Here is an 18,312-nt window from a genome sequence, read left to right as displayed (position 1 = left end):
AGGGGCTAATCAACTGACACATGATAACCGCGATAAAATGCATAGTTTCTATGAGTGCTACAAAAATGTTCAATTTTGTTAATAATTTTTTTTTCATCAGAGAAATCAGAGATTTCAGTAGCTTCCTATGGCGGCACGGAACATTTTGAAAAAACAGCATGTAAATCGGTTCAGTAATTGAAAAGTTTTATTATGGACACACATTCGAACCATATTTATATAAAGATAAAATAAATTATTAAAACCTTCGACAGTTTGTGTAAGTTAGCTCTAAATGATTTTGTTTTGTTTTTTGTCTGCCTTTAGGTGTATTAAATTTTTTTTTTATTTTATAGACCTTGTTCAACAAAATATCTTTAATACCTAGTAGCATTTAATTTAATAACACGTCATAATTTGGGTTGAGAAGACTAAAATGGCTGTCATGGTGATGAATCCTGAATTATAAAATACTTGGATTATAATGAGTGAAATAGTAAAAAAAAAAAATGTTCAGTTTTGGGCAATATATGCCTTTATGACGCGTCGGATCAAAAAAGGGTCCGATATAAATTTGTCTTATGTTATCAGAATCAATACTAAAATGAACCCCATCCAATGAAAAATCCTGAGTTAAGTGTGCTGGAGAAGAGCTATAATTTCAACAATAACCTCAAAACAAACCATTTTTGTTAGCCAACGAAAATTCAATCAAATTTGTAGAGATTGGGGAACCCTTAATTGAGGAAAAATCTTACGGTCGAGCCTAGTCCTGATCAAATCACCTCCTTGCACAACTGTTGATCTAGTAACAGTACATCCTTACAAAGTACTTCACTCTTCACCCTTCATGTGTTGTGAGTAGTACAGATTTATTTATATATAATCCATGTACGTATCAAATATTATTTTATTTTTGATATACTTTCTTATATTTTATTATATATTTTTTCTTTTTTTTTGACGTTCGTAATTTATTTTATTCTATGTATTTACTTATTTCACTATATTCATTTTTTATTACCTTTTCTTGGTCTACTTTAATTTTTTTATTTATATTTTTTCAAAAACTCTAATATCACAAATTTTGTACTGATACTTATTAATGGTAAATATTTATAAGTTATAAAGCAACAATGTAATGCATATAATATTATTTTTGCATGATGAATGCACAATGTATGTAAAATATACGCCTCTTCTACTGAGAAGGAAAAAAAATACATATTAATACCTTTTTAACATAATAAAAAAGTCAATTAAGGTCAAAGGTCAACAAGTTTAGTAAGTTTTGAATTTTAAATAGTAAAACTAGAAATCCAGTAATATTTAAGATTAGGTTCATCCTACAGAAACATTTGAGGTTGAAAAGGAAACTGTTAGTATTGTGGAGTAAAGGTTGACCTATATGTGCGGACCTCAACAGTAAATCTAAACTACTTTTTAGCTTTTATCTCCACATCGTTTATTCTTCACAAATAAAAATTTTAAATGATGAACAATAATATTTTTTTTCATAATTTAGAAATATTAATTTTCATCGCTTACTCGGAAAAAAAGTGATTCGTTTAATTAAAAATTTTCAAATATATAATAATAAACATAGAAATAATATCTTGTGAGGGAGGGGGGTTACGCATGTAGGTTCACCGATTTGAATGAAACTTTTTTGGAGATACTATGTCAAAAATATTTGACACGGGTCTGAGGTGTTTTTTTTTTTTTTCAATTCGCACTAGGAATCTAGAAAACAATATTTTATATTATGATACACAGCCTTTGCTCTGCATGTAATTAATGGTTATTATATACCAATCGATTAGTTTCTTTTTCTGTAAAATAAGATTAAAAGATTCCTGATCATATTTTCATTAAATACAAAAACTATTTTACTAGGCCCTATTCGCAACGTCAGACGGTCTGAATTGTTTCAATGGTACACTCACATCATAGGTTTCAGACAAATATATTCTGTTCAAACCGGCAAGGTAAATTGTTTTGTGTATTTAATGAAAATTCAAACGAAAAACTCTAAAAATGAATTTGATTTTACTTTTCTAAACTTTTTTTTTGGGGGGGGGATGGCGGTCTACTTTACTCTAAGCGAATTTTGTTTTTTGTCATTTTGTATGCACTTAAACTCACTAGATACGATCAACAATCATTTATTCTTATTTTATATTAAAAAATCGATGTATGAAACCTATAATAAGTGTACTTCATTGAAGCATTTCAGAACGACTGACATTGCAAATTGGGCCGAGTAAAAAATTGTTCGTATATAATCATTAAATATATGCAGAGCAAAGGCGGTATAAGATACTATAAAATGTTTCTAATAATAAGTAATATTTTTTTTTCTCGACTCCTAGGGTGCATTGGTAAGAGAAACCCTGGGATATGTGTATAATATTTGTCGACCTAATATCTCCAAAAAAGTTTCACTGAAATCAGTGATCCCACCTGCTTAGTCTCTCATTGTTAGTTATTTTAACCACGATACTATAGTATGTTTTTTATTTTTACTATAAAATTAATATTACTCTTATGTCAAATATATTTAAACCTATCTTGTAATTTCTGTTCTACCAGGTTTAATCAAAATATATCATGTATTTTTCTGTAAAGAATTAAAAAACTTGGTTCAATTTTTTTGTTTTCAATAATCTGAAATGATTGGTATAATGTTTAAGAAAGAGAGCTTTAAATTGAAATGAATTACCTTTTTGTGATTATTATGCATTTGTAAGTTCTAGTAATTATTAACATTTTCTCTTATTTTTTTAAATTCACTAAATGGATTCTGACAAACATATCGATATCTTGTATTTATCTAGATTTCTTCTACTACATACATATTTACCGCTCATAATGTGAGTAAGATATCACTAAGTTTGGACTTACTATTTACACGATTTAAAAACAAAATACCTATGTATAATTGGATATAATCATATGCTCTTTTCAATTTATCATAAAACTGTAAATAATATAAAACGCATCATGTCATAGGTAATAATTGTTTGGAACAGAGCTCCTTAGGACCTAAACAGATGGACTCCTTTTACCTCTCTCCCCGATGAACAAGAGCTTGAAGGCCTGGCCGAAGAAGGGTAGGGCCGGGGGGCCAGGTACCCCCCGTGGCCTCCAATGCCAGAGGCGCAGGGCCAGGTAGATGCAGAGTGCAGCGAGGATCAGCAACATCAGCACCATCCTTACTGATTCCTATTGGCCCCGCTCTTTATGTACACCAGGCCCCACTGCTCCTCTTCTTAGTGGGTGGTGGAACCAAAAACGTCAGGCTACTTTCATAAGTCGAGTCTCAATTGATATCACTCGCAGTTGAGTGATGATAAATAATAAATGACCTATTTTATTTAAATTTAATTAATTATCAAATGCTAGTCATTCTACAAAACTATAAGTAGGAAAAAATGCGTAATTAATTAATAGTTTTTGGGGGCTAGTATGGTAGATTGAATCTTAGAGTGAGATTAAAAACTGTAACAACTATTTCTAAATATAAAACCATTTTGATTTACAATCAACAATCATTCGCGATTTTTTATCAGCTTCCTACTGGAAGCTTCGGGATTCCCTACATTTAGAAAACGTTTCTTTTTTAATATTTAGTAAGCTTCAGGTTAATGTTAACTAAGCTGAGATCTATTTCTGATTAAGCCGAAATTCGTTTCCAGTTTTGTAAAACAAATGTGAAGTGAAACTATGTTACCCGAAAGTACCACTGTTTTCACCAAAAGTAATTACAAATTACAATAATACATTTTTTACGTTCAAAAAATATGTAAATTAAAATATTTAATGTGGATATAACAAATAAAATTTTCTTCAAAAAATATGTAATTTACAGGTAAAATTTCGGAATAAATAAAATTAAAAGAGCTCTTTGTCTTGAGATTTGGAATTGTCCTCGCTTGAAACACCTTTTGAAATCTTAAAATTTTTTGTTTCTTCGGCCCAAGACTTTTTCACTTGTAATCACTAATAGTCGTACCCGTCACGAAACAAAAGTATTAGGGCTTGTACTTGAGAATTTGTGCACTTGAAGTTGTTTCCTAATACTATTAGCTTAGTACGATTCAAGGCGTCTAATAGTTCCTGAGTTATATTGTATAAACCAAACGTTTTTCAAAACATCTAGAAACCAACATTTTGTGTTGTTTTTTTTTGCAAATTTCATAAAAATTATTACTCCTCGTAAAATACTAATAATAAACTACTTTATAGTACACTCAACTAGGTTTAATTTGAGTGCTGAAAGACATATGTACGTCTAATGATTCCTGAGATATAGGTTTCTATAAACCAAAAATTTTTTTAAACCATCGAGAAATCAAAATTTTGTGATTTATTTTTGGAAATTTCATAAAAATTATTACTCCTCGTAAAATAATAATAATAAACTACTTTATAGTACACTCAACTAGGTCTAATGATTCCTGAGACATAGGTTTCTATAAACCAAAATTTTTTTTAAACCATCGAGAAATCAACATTTTGTGATTTATATTAGCAAAAATCACAAAACTACTTCTCCTAACTCCTAAAGAGATAAACGCTACAAATTACTTTATTTTTCATTCAACTAGCTTTAATTTGAGTGCCGATAGACATCTGTACGTCTAATAGTTCCTGAAATATAGTTTTCCAAAAATAACTACTAATTTTTCAAAATGTCTATCTCAGGAACAATTCGACGTACAGTTATCTACTAGGGATCATATTTTAGATAATTTAGTCCACTATAATTAATTTTTTATAAAGTGTTTTAGTTTTGTTGGTAGTTTTAAAGATACGGAGCTTCGAATGAAAGATAGGCGAACATTTGTGTTTTGAAACAGCACCATTCTATATTTTCCCTATTAATGGTTGGCAGAATCATCCATTTTGACTAGTAATAACCAATTGGATTGAAATAACTGTTTTGTTCTTCGGGCTCCTAGACTAGATCAACGTTGCCAGTGCCCCAAGCCTTGTCCCCCAAGAGTGGCCATAGAGAAGTTACTCTAGTAGCTTAGCAATGTATACCGTGTATTTTCCCCAGGACCTTCCTTTCCCAAATTTTCAGTACCTCTCACTTTCCTGAGTAGAAATCCATGTTTCACAACCGTAATAATAGTTTTATAAACAGCTACGTTAGCGTCCCATACAGATTCTTTGATAATAGTTTTTAGGTAGCAAATAAAACACTTATTGCCTGCTGTCATTTTGGCTACTATTTCGACCTTTTTTTTTTTTTTTTTTAGGCCCGGCACGGCCTCTGCCAGACATTTAAATTCTTTACCCATTTGAAAGAGGATTAATATGTACGCCTTCATTTTTACAGCACAAGTATTCGTTAAGGACTTAATGTATAGGCCTTTTTATTTCTTGATGCTAAGGCTAACTTGCGTTGTCGTTCTTTGGAATTCTTTTATTAATCGCACCAGAACCGATAATATGTGAACACTGATTATAATTCCCAGTCCCTTCAGGATTGATCCTTTTTAATTTAATAGTCCGTTTCGGTACTGAAGCCACATATGTAGTCCCCACTAATTTTATCTCTCCATGACCTCTTATAGCTTTATTATTTATCACCCTACCCTGCCTGTTAGAAAATAAGGGTGTTCGCAGCAGTGGGTACAACTCATTGCTGCATATGACAAACATTACATAGCTGTGCACACAGCTTGCTATTGCTACAAAATAAATCTTGCTCTTCTACTGAGGCCTTGCTGGTGTAGCTTATTCTCTCTTACCCAGGGAGAAGTGAGTAGGGCCCACAGCCTCCTTCCACCCATACACGAAGGTCTTGTAATGCGAGTAGTTTCCTCTCTCCATCAGCTCAGGAAGATCGCTCTCAGTCAGAACATAGAGTCCTATTTCCCACATCATCTTGGCTTTCAGTTCTTCATAGTCGGTACAGGCAAGTACGGGGTGCTCGACGGTCTCAGGAACCTGACCTCTTATAGCTATTACGAGGACTTTATAGACCGTTGACAGCAATGATATTCCTCTAAAGTTATAGAGCTATGCCTCTAAAGTGAGTCGACTTGCGCCCTTCCTTAAAAGCAAGGAGTACAAATGAGTTCCATTCTTCCTACATAGTTTCCTGCACAAACAATATATATATATGGGGTCCTACAGCTGTATCACTAGTTCTTTTTATTTAGTTATTAGTTTTATCTGTTCTTCAATATTTTTATTTGATATTATTAATATAGTAAGAAAAACCTCTAGCGGTTATCATCGCCCAGTCCTTCATTATTGTATAGCTTACCTGGTATTTCGTGTACCCATGGTTTAGAAAATAAACTATATGGTCATAAATATTAAACATAAAAATTAAACATCATAAAAATTAAACATTCCCCACAAAAGTGGTCACTTTTGTGGGGAATGTTTAATTTTTCATCAAACTCAATAATTATGAAGATTTCAATTTTTTTTTTAACAAATAATTTGGATATCATATCATGAATACTGACCCATTATTTTGGGGAAAAAATTTGTTTCATTTATTTTCAAAATACACTGTGCAAACGCTAAACAGCTAAAATTAACTTGTAACAAAATGTTATAATGTACAGTGGGAAGGGAGCATTTATAGAAATATGAGTAGCCTTATATTTTTTGAATAAATTTAACTTTTTTTTTTGTCTAATCCGGCTGGACTAATTATAATATTTTTAAAAAGTGTATTTAAAAGGGTAGAATATGTAGATCTGCCGTAAAAATCTGGGTAGTTATTGATGAAAATCCATGAAAGCAAAAGACCTATTACAGAATACTGTAACCAGCGAAGTATAAAATAAACAATTATCTCGCTTAAATCAACTACTGTCTTTGGTAGATATTTCTAAATCACCATTTAACGAGGATATCATTCTTTACAAAATTCGGGCGGAACAATCAAATATTTAGCGAATAGAATTCTAATCAGTTTTCATAGTTTTATTTAGGAGATGGGATACACTACTCTCATTCAAAGCAAAAGTGAAGCCAAAAAGTGGGTGGGTCGACCGGTTTACATTGTGTTTGATAGGAATTCCCGCTACTGTAATCTGAACTGAAACAGAAGACAGCCAGTGATTGGAATCATCTGCCACACCCCTGGAGTCCGTATAAGATACCTTTTTGGCTTCATTTTTCCTACCAGATTACCCTCTCCATTATACTCCTTTCTCCAAGGTTATATCAAAACGAAAGGTCATGTAAAGTATTTATTGCACCATGGAAATAGAACAAAACAAAATGAAGTAATTTCACTTTTTCTTTAATTGAATGATAAGAAACTTCAACCTGCGATGATTCTTGGGTGTTTTTTTATTGTGCTGCTTTACTATCCTATTAAAAACCATACGAGGTGGCTTGAAAGGTGGGATTCTCTGGATATTATGATGCCTCTTTTTCTTCGTCCAACATTCCTCTTTACATCTATTTTAAATAATTTCTGTTATTAATAAAATACTACGTAACAGATATAAACATATTCTAAAATAAATAGAGAGAAGTGTTTATTGATTAAAAAGATACCAGAAATAAAATGAACCTTGGTAATATGCTGAAAAATATGTAGATGAATAGTATTTATATTAATCAATATAAGTGAACATTATAAAAGTCAATGGTCGAGGGGAGGAATAAGCTACGATAAAAGGCTGACGAGTATTTAGATGAAAGGATAGAACAGCGAAATTTAAGGAATATTTTAAGAATAAAGAGATATTTTCCAGACAAGACATACCCAGACTAATATTTGCGATATTGAAGCAATATAAAAATAATTCATCCCCAACTAGAGGGTAACAGAGAATAAGTTGACGACATTGATTGATCCCAAAATAGATACCTCAAAAGAAATTATCATTATAAAAGTTTTAATACATATTAATTTACTTAAAATATGAATTAAGAATCTCAAAACAAAAAAAAAAAAGAAAATTCCTAGGGTGCGTTCATAGGCTTGGTTTAGGAGCTATTCGCGTCTAAAGATTTCCATTGTTATGAATTATTTAGGTCATCTATATAAATAAATGAAATGGTTCGAATCTTTGTCCACAATAAACTTTTGAAATACTAAACCGATTTACATGCTGTTTTTTGAAACATTTCCGTGGCTTCATGTGAAGGTTTTAAGCTACTCAAATATGCTATTTCTTCGGTATAAAAAAGGTTTTGAACAAATTTAAACATTTTTGGTCCGTAGCTCAATTTTTGGTTTGACTGCATATGTTTTTTGATTGGTGATCAAATTCCCCCAAAAACAATTATTCAAATCGGACTATTATTAGCCAAGATACATGTTAAACTTTTCAATCATATTTTTGAAACTCTGGAATTTTGTCAGATTCTATTAAAATTGTGTTTACTTCTTATTATACGTTGAAATCTACATATCCCCAACCATTCTAGAAGCTGATGATATTGGATCAATATTATTTTATTTTTTATTATATTTATTTATTATATTATTTTTGTTTATTTATTGGCGCAGAGAAACCTATTGATGAGAACATTTGGCTTTTATAGACACCTCTGTTCGTAGGAAAACTTTAAATGTACGGCACTGTTGTAGAGGAAAATAATGTTTCTGAAACCTAAACAGGTTGAATATAAAGCGTCCCTCCAAGATAGCAGATTCAGCCAATAAAAATTACATGAAAATTATTTTTAATATTAAATCCATTCAGCAATATTTTTGTTTTTAATCTTCAGAAATAAAAAAATATCATTTGGTAGAAAATAACCTAGAAATCTATACAGAACATAGGCAGAAAACAATTATATGAAACGTTGATCACGGGTTAGATCACTTATACCACCTCATATAACTATGGTACATAGCAACACTTTTAGTATAAATATGAACGATCTTGGAGTGAAGAAGGTCACAAAAATATCAATGAAATAAGTTATAAACCTCAGATCCTTATTTAAATCCAAAAATAAATAACTAATCCAAAACTAAATCCAAAAACAAAACAAAATATAAAAATACGTTATAATCACCGAGTTCTGGTTGAAGTTCGTTTCATAGCGACTACTTTACAAACTGATTTAAAGCAAAACAAAATTTAAAGAGCTAATCAGTTGGTTAATTGATGATACAATGTTGATTAGAAGTTGCTCAAGAATGTTTTCAATATCTTAAATAATTGATAGCTGGGTCTTCTGAAGCGTTAATCTTCCCTTTACTTCCTTAATTCCATTTTAATTATCAGTGAATCTTTAATAGTTACGCTGTAAGAAAAACATACTTAATTAAATATAATTCAATACAAAAATATTAAAGAACTAAACAAAACACTAAATACCTTCAAACGCACTTAATGCGACACAAGCTGTAGTTAATATATTACATATAACTTTTCTAAAATGTTGGGTTTCCAATGGTACATAATAAGTGTACATTACTGATGTGTTTATGACAAACACTTTAACAGTAATATATTTAATGATCAACAATGAAAAGCAATGAAATAATCTGACGCATAACAACACAAGGAGGTTGCTGCAAACCCGCCAAAACGCACTGATATCTGTGTTACCAACATACAAATCAATAACTATTTTTGAGGTGTAGATAGTTGACTATAGATTAATAAGTAGAGAAGATGGTCAGGGGGGTCAACAAAAAAAAAAATACACAGATAAACAAAAAATTATTTATTTGGAACGAATAAATAATTTTTTGTATTTTTGTCGTTGACCACACCCCCTGACCATCTTCTCTACTTAATAACTACTGTTATTTCCAGAAATGTGTTTTCATCGTGGGAAAAATATTTTTCCACTCACTTTCTTAAGTTCATTATAAAACCATTTCATAGTTAATATTTACCCATTTTTGCTACTAATAAAAATGAGAGATCGTTAATTATTTCACACCAACAAAAGTAAAGAAGAAGCTAATTTGAAAATACAATATTTAAATCCTATCAAACTATATCGGTGAGGATAACACCAAGCTAATAATAAAGACCACTTATTGTACATTGATATTCGAGTTTAAGCAATACCGTTAGAGCCGTTTTCGGAAAAATTGGAAAACGAGGAAAATAGATTTAATAAAATGGCTCTTCCAGACAAGTTAATTTTATCGAAAAAGTTTTTGTAACACATGTATATGTAATTTCGGTTTCGAATGACTTTATTGTTTTTTCTAGGTTGTTCACATGCAGACCATGTTGCTAAAACTGATTACTTGCGTTTAAAACGTGTATTTCAGTCAAAAACTCATATTCAAATCTTTTCACGTTCGCAATTTGATATGTATGTAAGTAAAAGTAATAATTGATTGAGATTTTCTTCCAGAGAATCGGCTGTCTCTAAAAGATGGCTGTATACGGTGGCTCACAATTTCATTGTGTTCTGTGCACCTGGTTTGAAAGCAAGCTACACAATGGTGTAGCTATTATTTTTATACGAATTTAACAAAATTGTAAAAATTAGAGCATGAATTGTTTTTTTTATTTTCACTTACCTATTATTTATGGAATATATAGTATGGGGAAGTACTGCGAAATATCGAATAGAGTTTAAACTTAATTTGAACGTAAACGCACGTTTCGAGATCTCTGAGTCCAAATAATGGTTTTCGTGTATAGAGCATATCTTATCTCCAAAAAGAAAAGTCACACCTAACTAAAATTACTTAATTAAAGTGGGTATATGCATGGGATGTTATAGCAACTTTTTCGTTAAAGTCGACCAACCGGGAATACCACTATATGTATTAGATTTTATCAAACACGACTCTTACAGTTTTGATTAAACTCCTTATATCAATGTACAACTAGGTAGTCTTTAATATCAGTTAGGTCTTTTCCTCTTTTAAAAAGTTTGCCTGAACTTAAATGACAATTTTTAATAAATCTTCCTCTAAATTGCCTATAATTTTGTTTATTTGAAATTATAAACCATTAACCATTGAAATATGAAACCATTGGAAATCACAAAACCAAGTACAAGTAAACTTGTAAAAAAAGAATGATCTTTACTTTTACTAACATCTTAGTACTTTACTTGGATGTATGTATACATCTAATCTAACTTTTTTTCGATCCCTCTAAAGCAGAAAAACAAAAATATGAATTAATAAGTTACATTACGTATTGATTACATAACTCAGATTAGATACAACATTTTTCTAAGGTTGGTACTTGAAGGTATACGGTGACATACTTAACTGAGGATTGATGAATCCATTCAGTAAGAAAACTACGAGGATATTTGGAGGTGAGGGGCCCCCGCGTGATGTAATCTAACGTTATAACTAAAGCTTTAATTTATATCTACCACTTACGATAAACATGGCATTAAGAACCCACATGCCATACTTCTAAGAAAACCCCTTTAAATTCAAGATTTTATCAATTTTACCAAACCAGCTTTAGACCATTTTTGAAGGTGAATCCTTACCCCGCTGTCATCCGGAGATAGAACTAAGAAATGTATAGGTTTTATTCCAAATTTTCATAGGGTGGTATATTGCACTCTGGGTCTCAATACCTCAACTATCTCCTCACAGACTTAACTGCAATGGAAAAGGGTTAAAATCAGTACAACACGGAGAATTATAGTAATATAATAACTGATCACAACGTGTTCTTAATAATTTAAGACAAGTTATGGTATTTGGTTTAGATTGTTTAGGAACTGTAGTAATCTTAACAGGTACCCTTTATAGATAGTAACAATGCACCACCTTCCTTACGTCACTCTGGTGTTGATCACCCACAATGACATGCTTCACTGTTCTTCAATCATTTACACTGTTTTGTGTTATTGTGAAATAAATATGTTCCTAATCAATTAACTGTTAACTAATTGAAGTCACAACAGTTGATGAACAGGATGGGATAGCAAGCTGGTCTTTGCCGATTTCCTATAGGCTAACTCCAAAACCACGAATTCACACTCGCCCAAATAGTGTCATATCCTGCCGGTTCTATATACAAATCAGCATCTATTATTCTGTTCTTGTAGGTGACTGTGAGAGTGAGTTCACCCTTAGGTTAGACAACCTGGTCTGAGACCGAGCGAAAAGAGACTGATTGGCTAAAACAAAGTGCCAAGCTTTCTGAAGGCAGGCCAGGAAAACCGAGCATCTTAGTCTACTTCGAATGTTTGTGGTTTGTTAATTGTGATAACTGTGTCAAAATATTTATCTCGATCAAATCCTAAGTCAAATAAATCTATATTTTGAATTCTTCCGATTCCGTGTCTGATAGACTTTCTTTTTCCGGGCAGTATTGAGTAGACAAGGTGTTGGTTTTGGATAACTCCAACAGTGTGGCAATGCAGACTTCAGATAAGTGGTTACTTTTGAGACAAGATATACATTTCAGCGAATTGCGATCTGTGATAAGAACGACCACACTTAAGACAAAGCCTATCATTACCTAAAGCCTTACAGTCGACTTAATTAAGTTGATATCGACAGGGAAAGGTGCTACTGGTGTTCTATAGTGTACATCCCGGGCGATGACCAAAACCAGCATGAAATAGCAGCCTCCACTTTGCAGATCTTCCAGGCAGCGAGCACCTTCGCGTTATCTTTCTGATTTTGATCTCCATTAGCTGGGTTTTTCTATTCAACTAGAGGGAGTAAATAGTAATCCAAACAGGTTACCCTTACACTGCACTGCCTTCCCGACGCTGCAATGTGCTTTGTTTATTTTCAATAGTTTTGTGCTATTGTGTAATCAATATGTTCTTAATCAAACAACTGTTAACAAATTAAAGTCACAGCAGGCATTATATCAAGTTATTTCTTTTAAAAATTTCTCAAATAGAGAAAGTTTTAAGAGAAAAAAACATACATTTGGGGTTATTTTCCATCATTCTGAATACTTTTAACATGTTTTTTTGTAACAATAACTTTTAATAAATACCTTTATGATAGATGGGTCTATTAAATAATTGGTAGATTTTGGCCGTCCTTAGAATTTCCTTTCAGTGTGATTCGTGTTATTGCGTTAATTACTTAAAATTTTGAAAGTGTCTCAACATATGGTGTCATGATTGTATTGTTAATATATTTTTGTTTTTACAGAAGTTTTTTGTCCTACGTTAATTTTATAACTGTTATAATTTTCACTGACAGATTTTTGTTTTAAATTAATCACCACGTATATATGGAAAGAAGTGAAGATTAAACAATCGTCTGATTTTCTTGGTCCAGGCACTAAAAACCTGACCAGAGTGGAAAGGTTGAGTTTTCATTCCTTGGTATCACCATGAATTAAAAGTCAAACATCCCAATCCGGAATCGAAGGGTGGTGGTGTAGTTTCAAGGTTGCTAGGATGAAGCCTTACCACACTCCATTACAACCGCCTCTAGATGCCACTACCCAACGTTTGTGCTCAATACACAGGGCCAAATGAACTCATAGCCTGATAGATGTTTTTATGTTATAGTTATTAAATAATTAGTTTTTAACTTCACTAAACCTATTTATGTGCGTTTCAGTATTACCTACTCCATCAAATGATTCTTTGTATTTCCAATACTGAACTATAATAATTTAGCATTGAATAAATGGATAAGAGCAGAACATAAATTTTAGTACTTTATATTATTTATACTTTTGAAAAAGAAAATGTTAACATTTTTCACTCCAAAAATTTGAAATTACTTTTCGGAAAACTATTGAAATTGGTTTAAGTCAATCTTTCAACTGAAAAGTTCATTTATAAAATTAGTAGGTGAAAGTATTGCCACATTGAATAATATAAAAATATCTGTTCTGACACTAGGGAAGATTAATTTCTACTCAAAGTAGGGTTGGTTTTAAGTGAAAGTTGTGACCACCAAATTTTTTTGTATTGGTTGGTATTTTTGTTTTCCACAAAAATTTCTGATGTTATTCAGTCAATAATATGCATTTGAGTATGTACCAATTAATCATGTGTACAACAAGTATTCATAATCTAAATTTTAAATGGGTGAAATCAGAGGACGCAACTGTTATCTGGACCAATTTGCATTAATACTGCAGTTACTTTTTTTTTTTTTTTTCCCGCCAAAGAAGCACCACGGCCACAGAGGTCCTATTGTTTGCCATCCCTTCTCTGCCCAAAACAGACAGATTGCCAGACACTGTGTAAGGATCCACTGTCTCACAAAGTTTTGGGTGCAAGATACGATCCTTACTGCTGTTACTAGTTAAGAGTTGTAATAATATAATTACTAGTTGTAGGATTTTCATGTAATCAAAATTGCCAACTATGCACACAATGTATTCATTTTAAAACAAACATGTTACTACAATCAAACTATTTGTTTAAAGAACAATCTGCTCATTATCAGGGGGGAAAAGTAGGAAGCTCTTTAATCGTTTTTAAATTTTCAAATAAAGAAAAATTTGTTACATTGGCTATTAATACTAACTTTTAAGAGGATTCCACTCCATTGAAATTCCCACTGTCATCTTCCCACTAATGAATGATCTAGCAAACAGCTGCATGAAAGAAGCCAGATTAATTTTCAAAATCGGATTTACTAACAATTTTTGAGCTTTGGATTTGGCTGCAGCTGATTTAGCATCGAGCTTTAAAACAAAGCCCTATATCTTGTCAAATTTTTTGGAGTAAGTCAGCAGTTCCCATCCAACTCCCTATTTCAGAACTGCTGGCTGAGAAGATAGGGTCAGTTCTGGATAATTTTCCTTTAAAATTTGCATTTGGTTTCGAGTTATTTAAAACATAAATCAACAAATCTATCTCAGGTAACAGCTTTAGAAAGCTATGAAATGCTTTACCAAGACAAGGAACAGGAAGCATTTTAGGATAAAATACTTTTAGGGACTTCCATGTAGTACACCATCTATTCAAGGTCGCTAAAAATTTGTGCCATGGATGCATTTTTCCATCATGATTATTAAGAAGAAATGGCTCCGCAGCAGAATCTGGGCAGAGATTGGCTCTAGTAAACTGCATAGGACCAACAGGCAGACTGCCAGTTGATATTTTGAAGACTTTAGCTCGTACCTACAATTATTCAAGTTTTCTTGGAAATAAAAATAGCAAATATGGAGTGAAATATATGTTCTAGGCCTGATATTGGAAGTGGTTTAAATTAATCCAATATGTACCGAAGCATATCTCTGATATCCAAATCAGAGCTACCAGTTGGTATTAAGGTCTTTATGCTTCAGATAGACTTACTACTATATTGTTCTATAAAAATAACAATTACAGAAATACCAATAATTAAATTTTACATAATGTGTTGAACTTTGTTTTTGCTCTCCTGAAAAATTCATATTTTCGACTTAAACCCTTATGACCACACATCAAAGATATAATAACTGAGTTACATGTTTCATGATGATAATTAATAATAGTATTAGTTCATAAATACAAGTATAAAAACTACAATTCAAGCACTTTTTGTTTTATATATAGTGGGAACAATTATTAGTAATATTATAGAAAGTAAAATTGTACCAAATGCAATATACAAGACTAATAGTCTTTTATAATACTTTGTATTATATTATGAAACAGGACCCTGGTGATATCTTTGTCAGTAAATATGTATTGATATAAAAATACTAGCCCTAATAATTCATTTTACATTATATATATGCATATGCACATACATATATTTTTGAATTATACCAAAAGAGATTAATATGGTGATGGACACCGAAAGTACCTAAATAAGCTAATAAAAATTAATGAGATTTTCGAATGATATCCTACCTGAAAAAAAATTAATTTGTTTCACTAACAGACCTTCACCTGTTATATATTTTAATTTAATCTCATACGCCTTAAAGTCAAAAATTAAGAACTAAAAATACAATGGTTCTTGGTCCATATATTTTTTCTTCCAGGAGATTTCAGGGATACTGCAACCCTCTTCAGCTTTTATAATGTACTATTTTTTTAAAAATAAGCATATCTACAATTGTATACAATCAATCAGTTTCATTTTAAATTATTAATAGGGGAAAAAAAAAGATTCCTTAAATAAGTATTTTAACATTATTCTTTACTTACTTGGTATGCCTCAGTATTATTGCACGAGTCAAAAATAATAAAATTTAGATTTACAATAACAATGGAGTATAGTCAATGACTAGAGAAGAAAAGAAAGGATTAAAGCTCAAGTTTAGTAAGAGACTGTGGGAGAAGGAAACTCAATTAAGTATTATTATTTATTGATTTCCATGTATCAGGAATAAATTTAAGGCCTTTTTTTCATGTTTAATGTATTTCATAGTGTTTTTTTTTTTAATACATAAGTTTTACTTAATTTTTGTTTGAATTGTACTTTATCTATATCTGATATCCACAAAATTCATTTCATAGCTGTGATCACTATTTCTAATATGGTTACTTAAGGCTGTGTGGTTTCCATTGTATAAAATGGAGTTTCTGTGTTGTTTTATCTTTCTTTTTTTTTTAAAGATTTTCCAATAATTATCAACATTAATTTTTCTATAAGAATTTACTTGATAGTGTCCATTTTCTGGATAAATAAACCTGCCAAACCCTTTATTTTACTCAAACTGTATGCAAATAAATTCTTTTATCTCCATGCTATTTTATAACTATCATTGCTTAATCTTTCAAAGGAATTACCAATAATTGGATGAAACTGAAAATACTTTAGGTATTTATGGTTATTTGTTATTAGTAGTGTATTTTGCATGGGCAATGATCTTATTTAAAACATGTTTATTTTATATTTTATTTTGTGAACATCTATTGTTATCTATGGAAAATACGTTAATTTTCAATTGGCTTAGTGTTTTCCAAGCACTACGAACTATTGTATATTTAGTTTTTAATTTTTTACTTTAAGGCAACATGACATTTTAAAAAAAATTAAATTCAAACTATATAAATAGGTATTGTATTGTTTGTTAAAAGATTAAATTTCTTTAAGGCTAATAAGGCATAGGAAATTGGAGTATTCTGAAATAATTGATCCATTACATTAAGTCCACTCCGATATAATTGAGCCTTTGACCTCATTGCAGGAAAAGAGATACTGTGTTACCATCGTAACAAGTTTACCTTGCTACTGTTGGATGTCCCAAAAACATTTTTTTATTAATGTTTAATCTAAATTATAAATATTTATTATCATCGAAATTAAAGCAACAGCTGGAAAATGGGTCTAGTTTCAACTTCATCAGATTTCAGTTACTTTTGTGTTTACGCAACCTATGTTACGGCACATATGTATTTTGAATATGGCTACTCCGATTTAGCTAAAATTTAGAGGAAAGCTGGGGATTAGTTTTGACATGGTCTTAAATCAATTTTAGCGAATGCCATTCCCTACTGTCACTGTCACTTATTGCACACACCTATTTTTCTTAACATACCTACCCGTATTTGAAAATAGATCGTAGGTTCTGAAATGAGGCATTTTTTATGGTTGGAGATAGTAACGAGAATAGATGTGCGTTCCGAATGTTTTGGAGCAAAGGAGTTAAAGAATTGATAAAAGTTATGTGCTGGAAAATACAGTTTATAGTTTTGCCGATATAAGAAGAATTACAACTAAGGGTAAAACAGGGAATCTGGTAAACTACACTGGAACTTTATAGGAAAAGAATAGGATCTGTCAATCCAAATTAGAGATAAAGTAGGAAACTTTTCTGGCATAGAGTAGGAATAGTGGATTGCAAGGATTTTTGTTTAGTCTCAGAAAGAATGGAGATATGAGGAATGAACCTGTACTGAAAAAAAGCTAGAGTAGGTCGAAAAGAGTTGAGGATGGGAAGGACTGGAGTTACAGGGTAAACGTAAGAGTTTAAGAGTTTGTTTGTCATGTTAGATGGGAAGTTGCTGTTAAGTAAGATCTGTTTAATATGTTGTATGTTGAAAGACAAAGAGATTGGTGGATAAGGTTCTTAGCAACATTGAATTTTGGTGATAAGGATGTTGGGAAAAATAGTTGAGGAGTCTGCTGGACTAGTTTAGTTTGGTAAACCAAATCAATGAATAGGGAGCCATCAGAATTTCAAATGATAAGTAGGTCAAGAAAAGTGAGGGAATGGTTAATTTAACGTTCAGCAGTAAACCGAAAGGGAGGCTGATAGGATTTCGGGGATTCAGTCAGGATTGAGGACAAGGAAGAGGTCGTTAACATATTTCCTAATAAAAATTATGTCTTGAGAGAATGACAGAATTATGGAGTTGAATAGGTCACTGAGCATTAAATTAGATAAATCAGAAGCCAAGCAGTTTGCCATGGCTAGCCCACAACCCTGGTAATAAAGTTAATCAGAAGCCAAGCAGTTTGCCATGGCAAGCCCAGAACCCTGGTAATAAATTTAATCAGAAGCCAAGCAGTTTGCC

The 18,312-nt window shown here is 31.5% G+C and overlaps 1 protein-coding gene across 6 annotated transcripts in view; it reads right to left on the bottom strand.

The window, feature by feature from the left end:
* Positions 1–13,030, bottom strand: part of LOC106677250 (cytochrome P450 4C1) — a 42,468-nt gene extending 29,438 nt beyond the window's left edge. For 2 of the 6 annotated variants that reach the window (XM_014415055.2, XM_014415060.2), the window contains exon 1: positions 3,048–3,212. In XM_014415055.2, coding sequence (XP_014270541.2) covers positions 3,048–3,192 — 145 coding nt within the window. In that variant the 5' untranslated portion in view covers positions 3,193–3,212. Of the gene's footprint in view, positions 1–3,047; positions 3,213–8,994; positions 9,226–9,299; positions 9,478–11,406; positions 11,522–12,625; positions 12,729–12,881 lie in introns of those variants that run through there. The other 4 variants (XM_014415056.2, XM_014415057.2, XM_014415058.2 and 1 more) reach the window with 4 other exon arrangements.
* Positions 13,031–18,312: the final 5,282 nt, after the last annotated feature.

The sequence above is a fragment of the Halyomorpha halys genome, unplaced genomic scaffold, assembly GCF_000696795.3.
Source record: "Halyomorpha halys isolate HHAL.00 unplaced genomic scaffold, Hhal_1.1 Scaffold91.1, whole genome shotgun sequence".
Lineage (NCBI taxonomy): Eukaryota > Metazoa > Arthropoda > Insecta > Hemiptera > Pentatomidae > Halyomorpha > Halyomorpha halys.
This window is presented reverse-complemented; position numbering and strand designations above follow the sequence as displayed.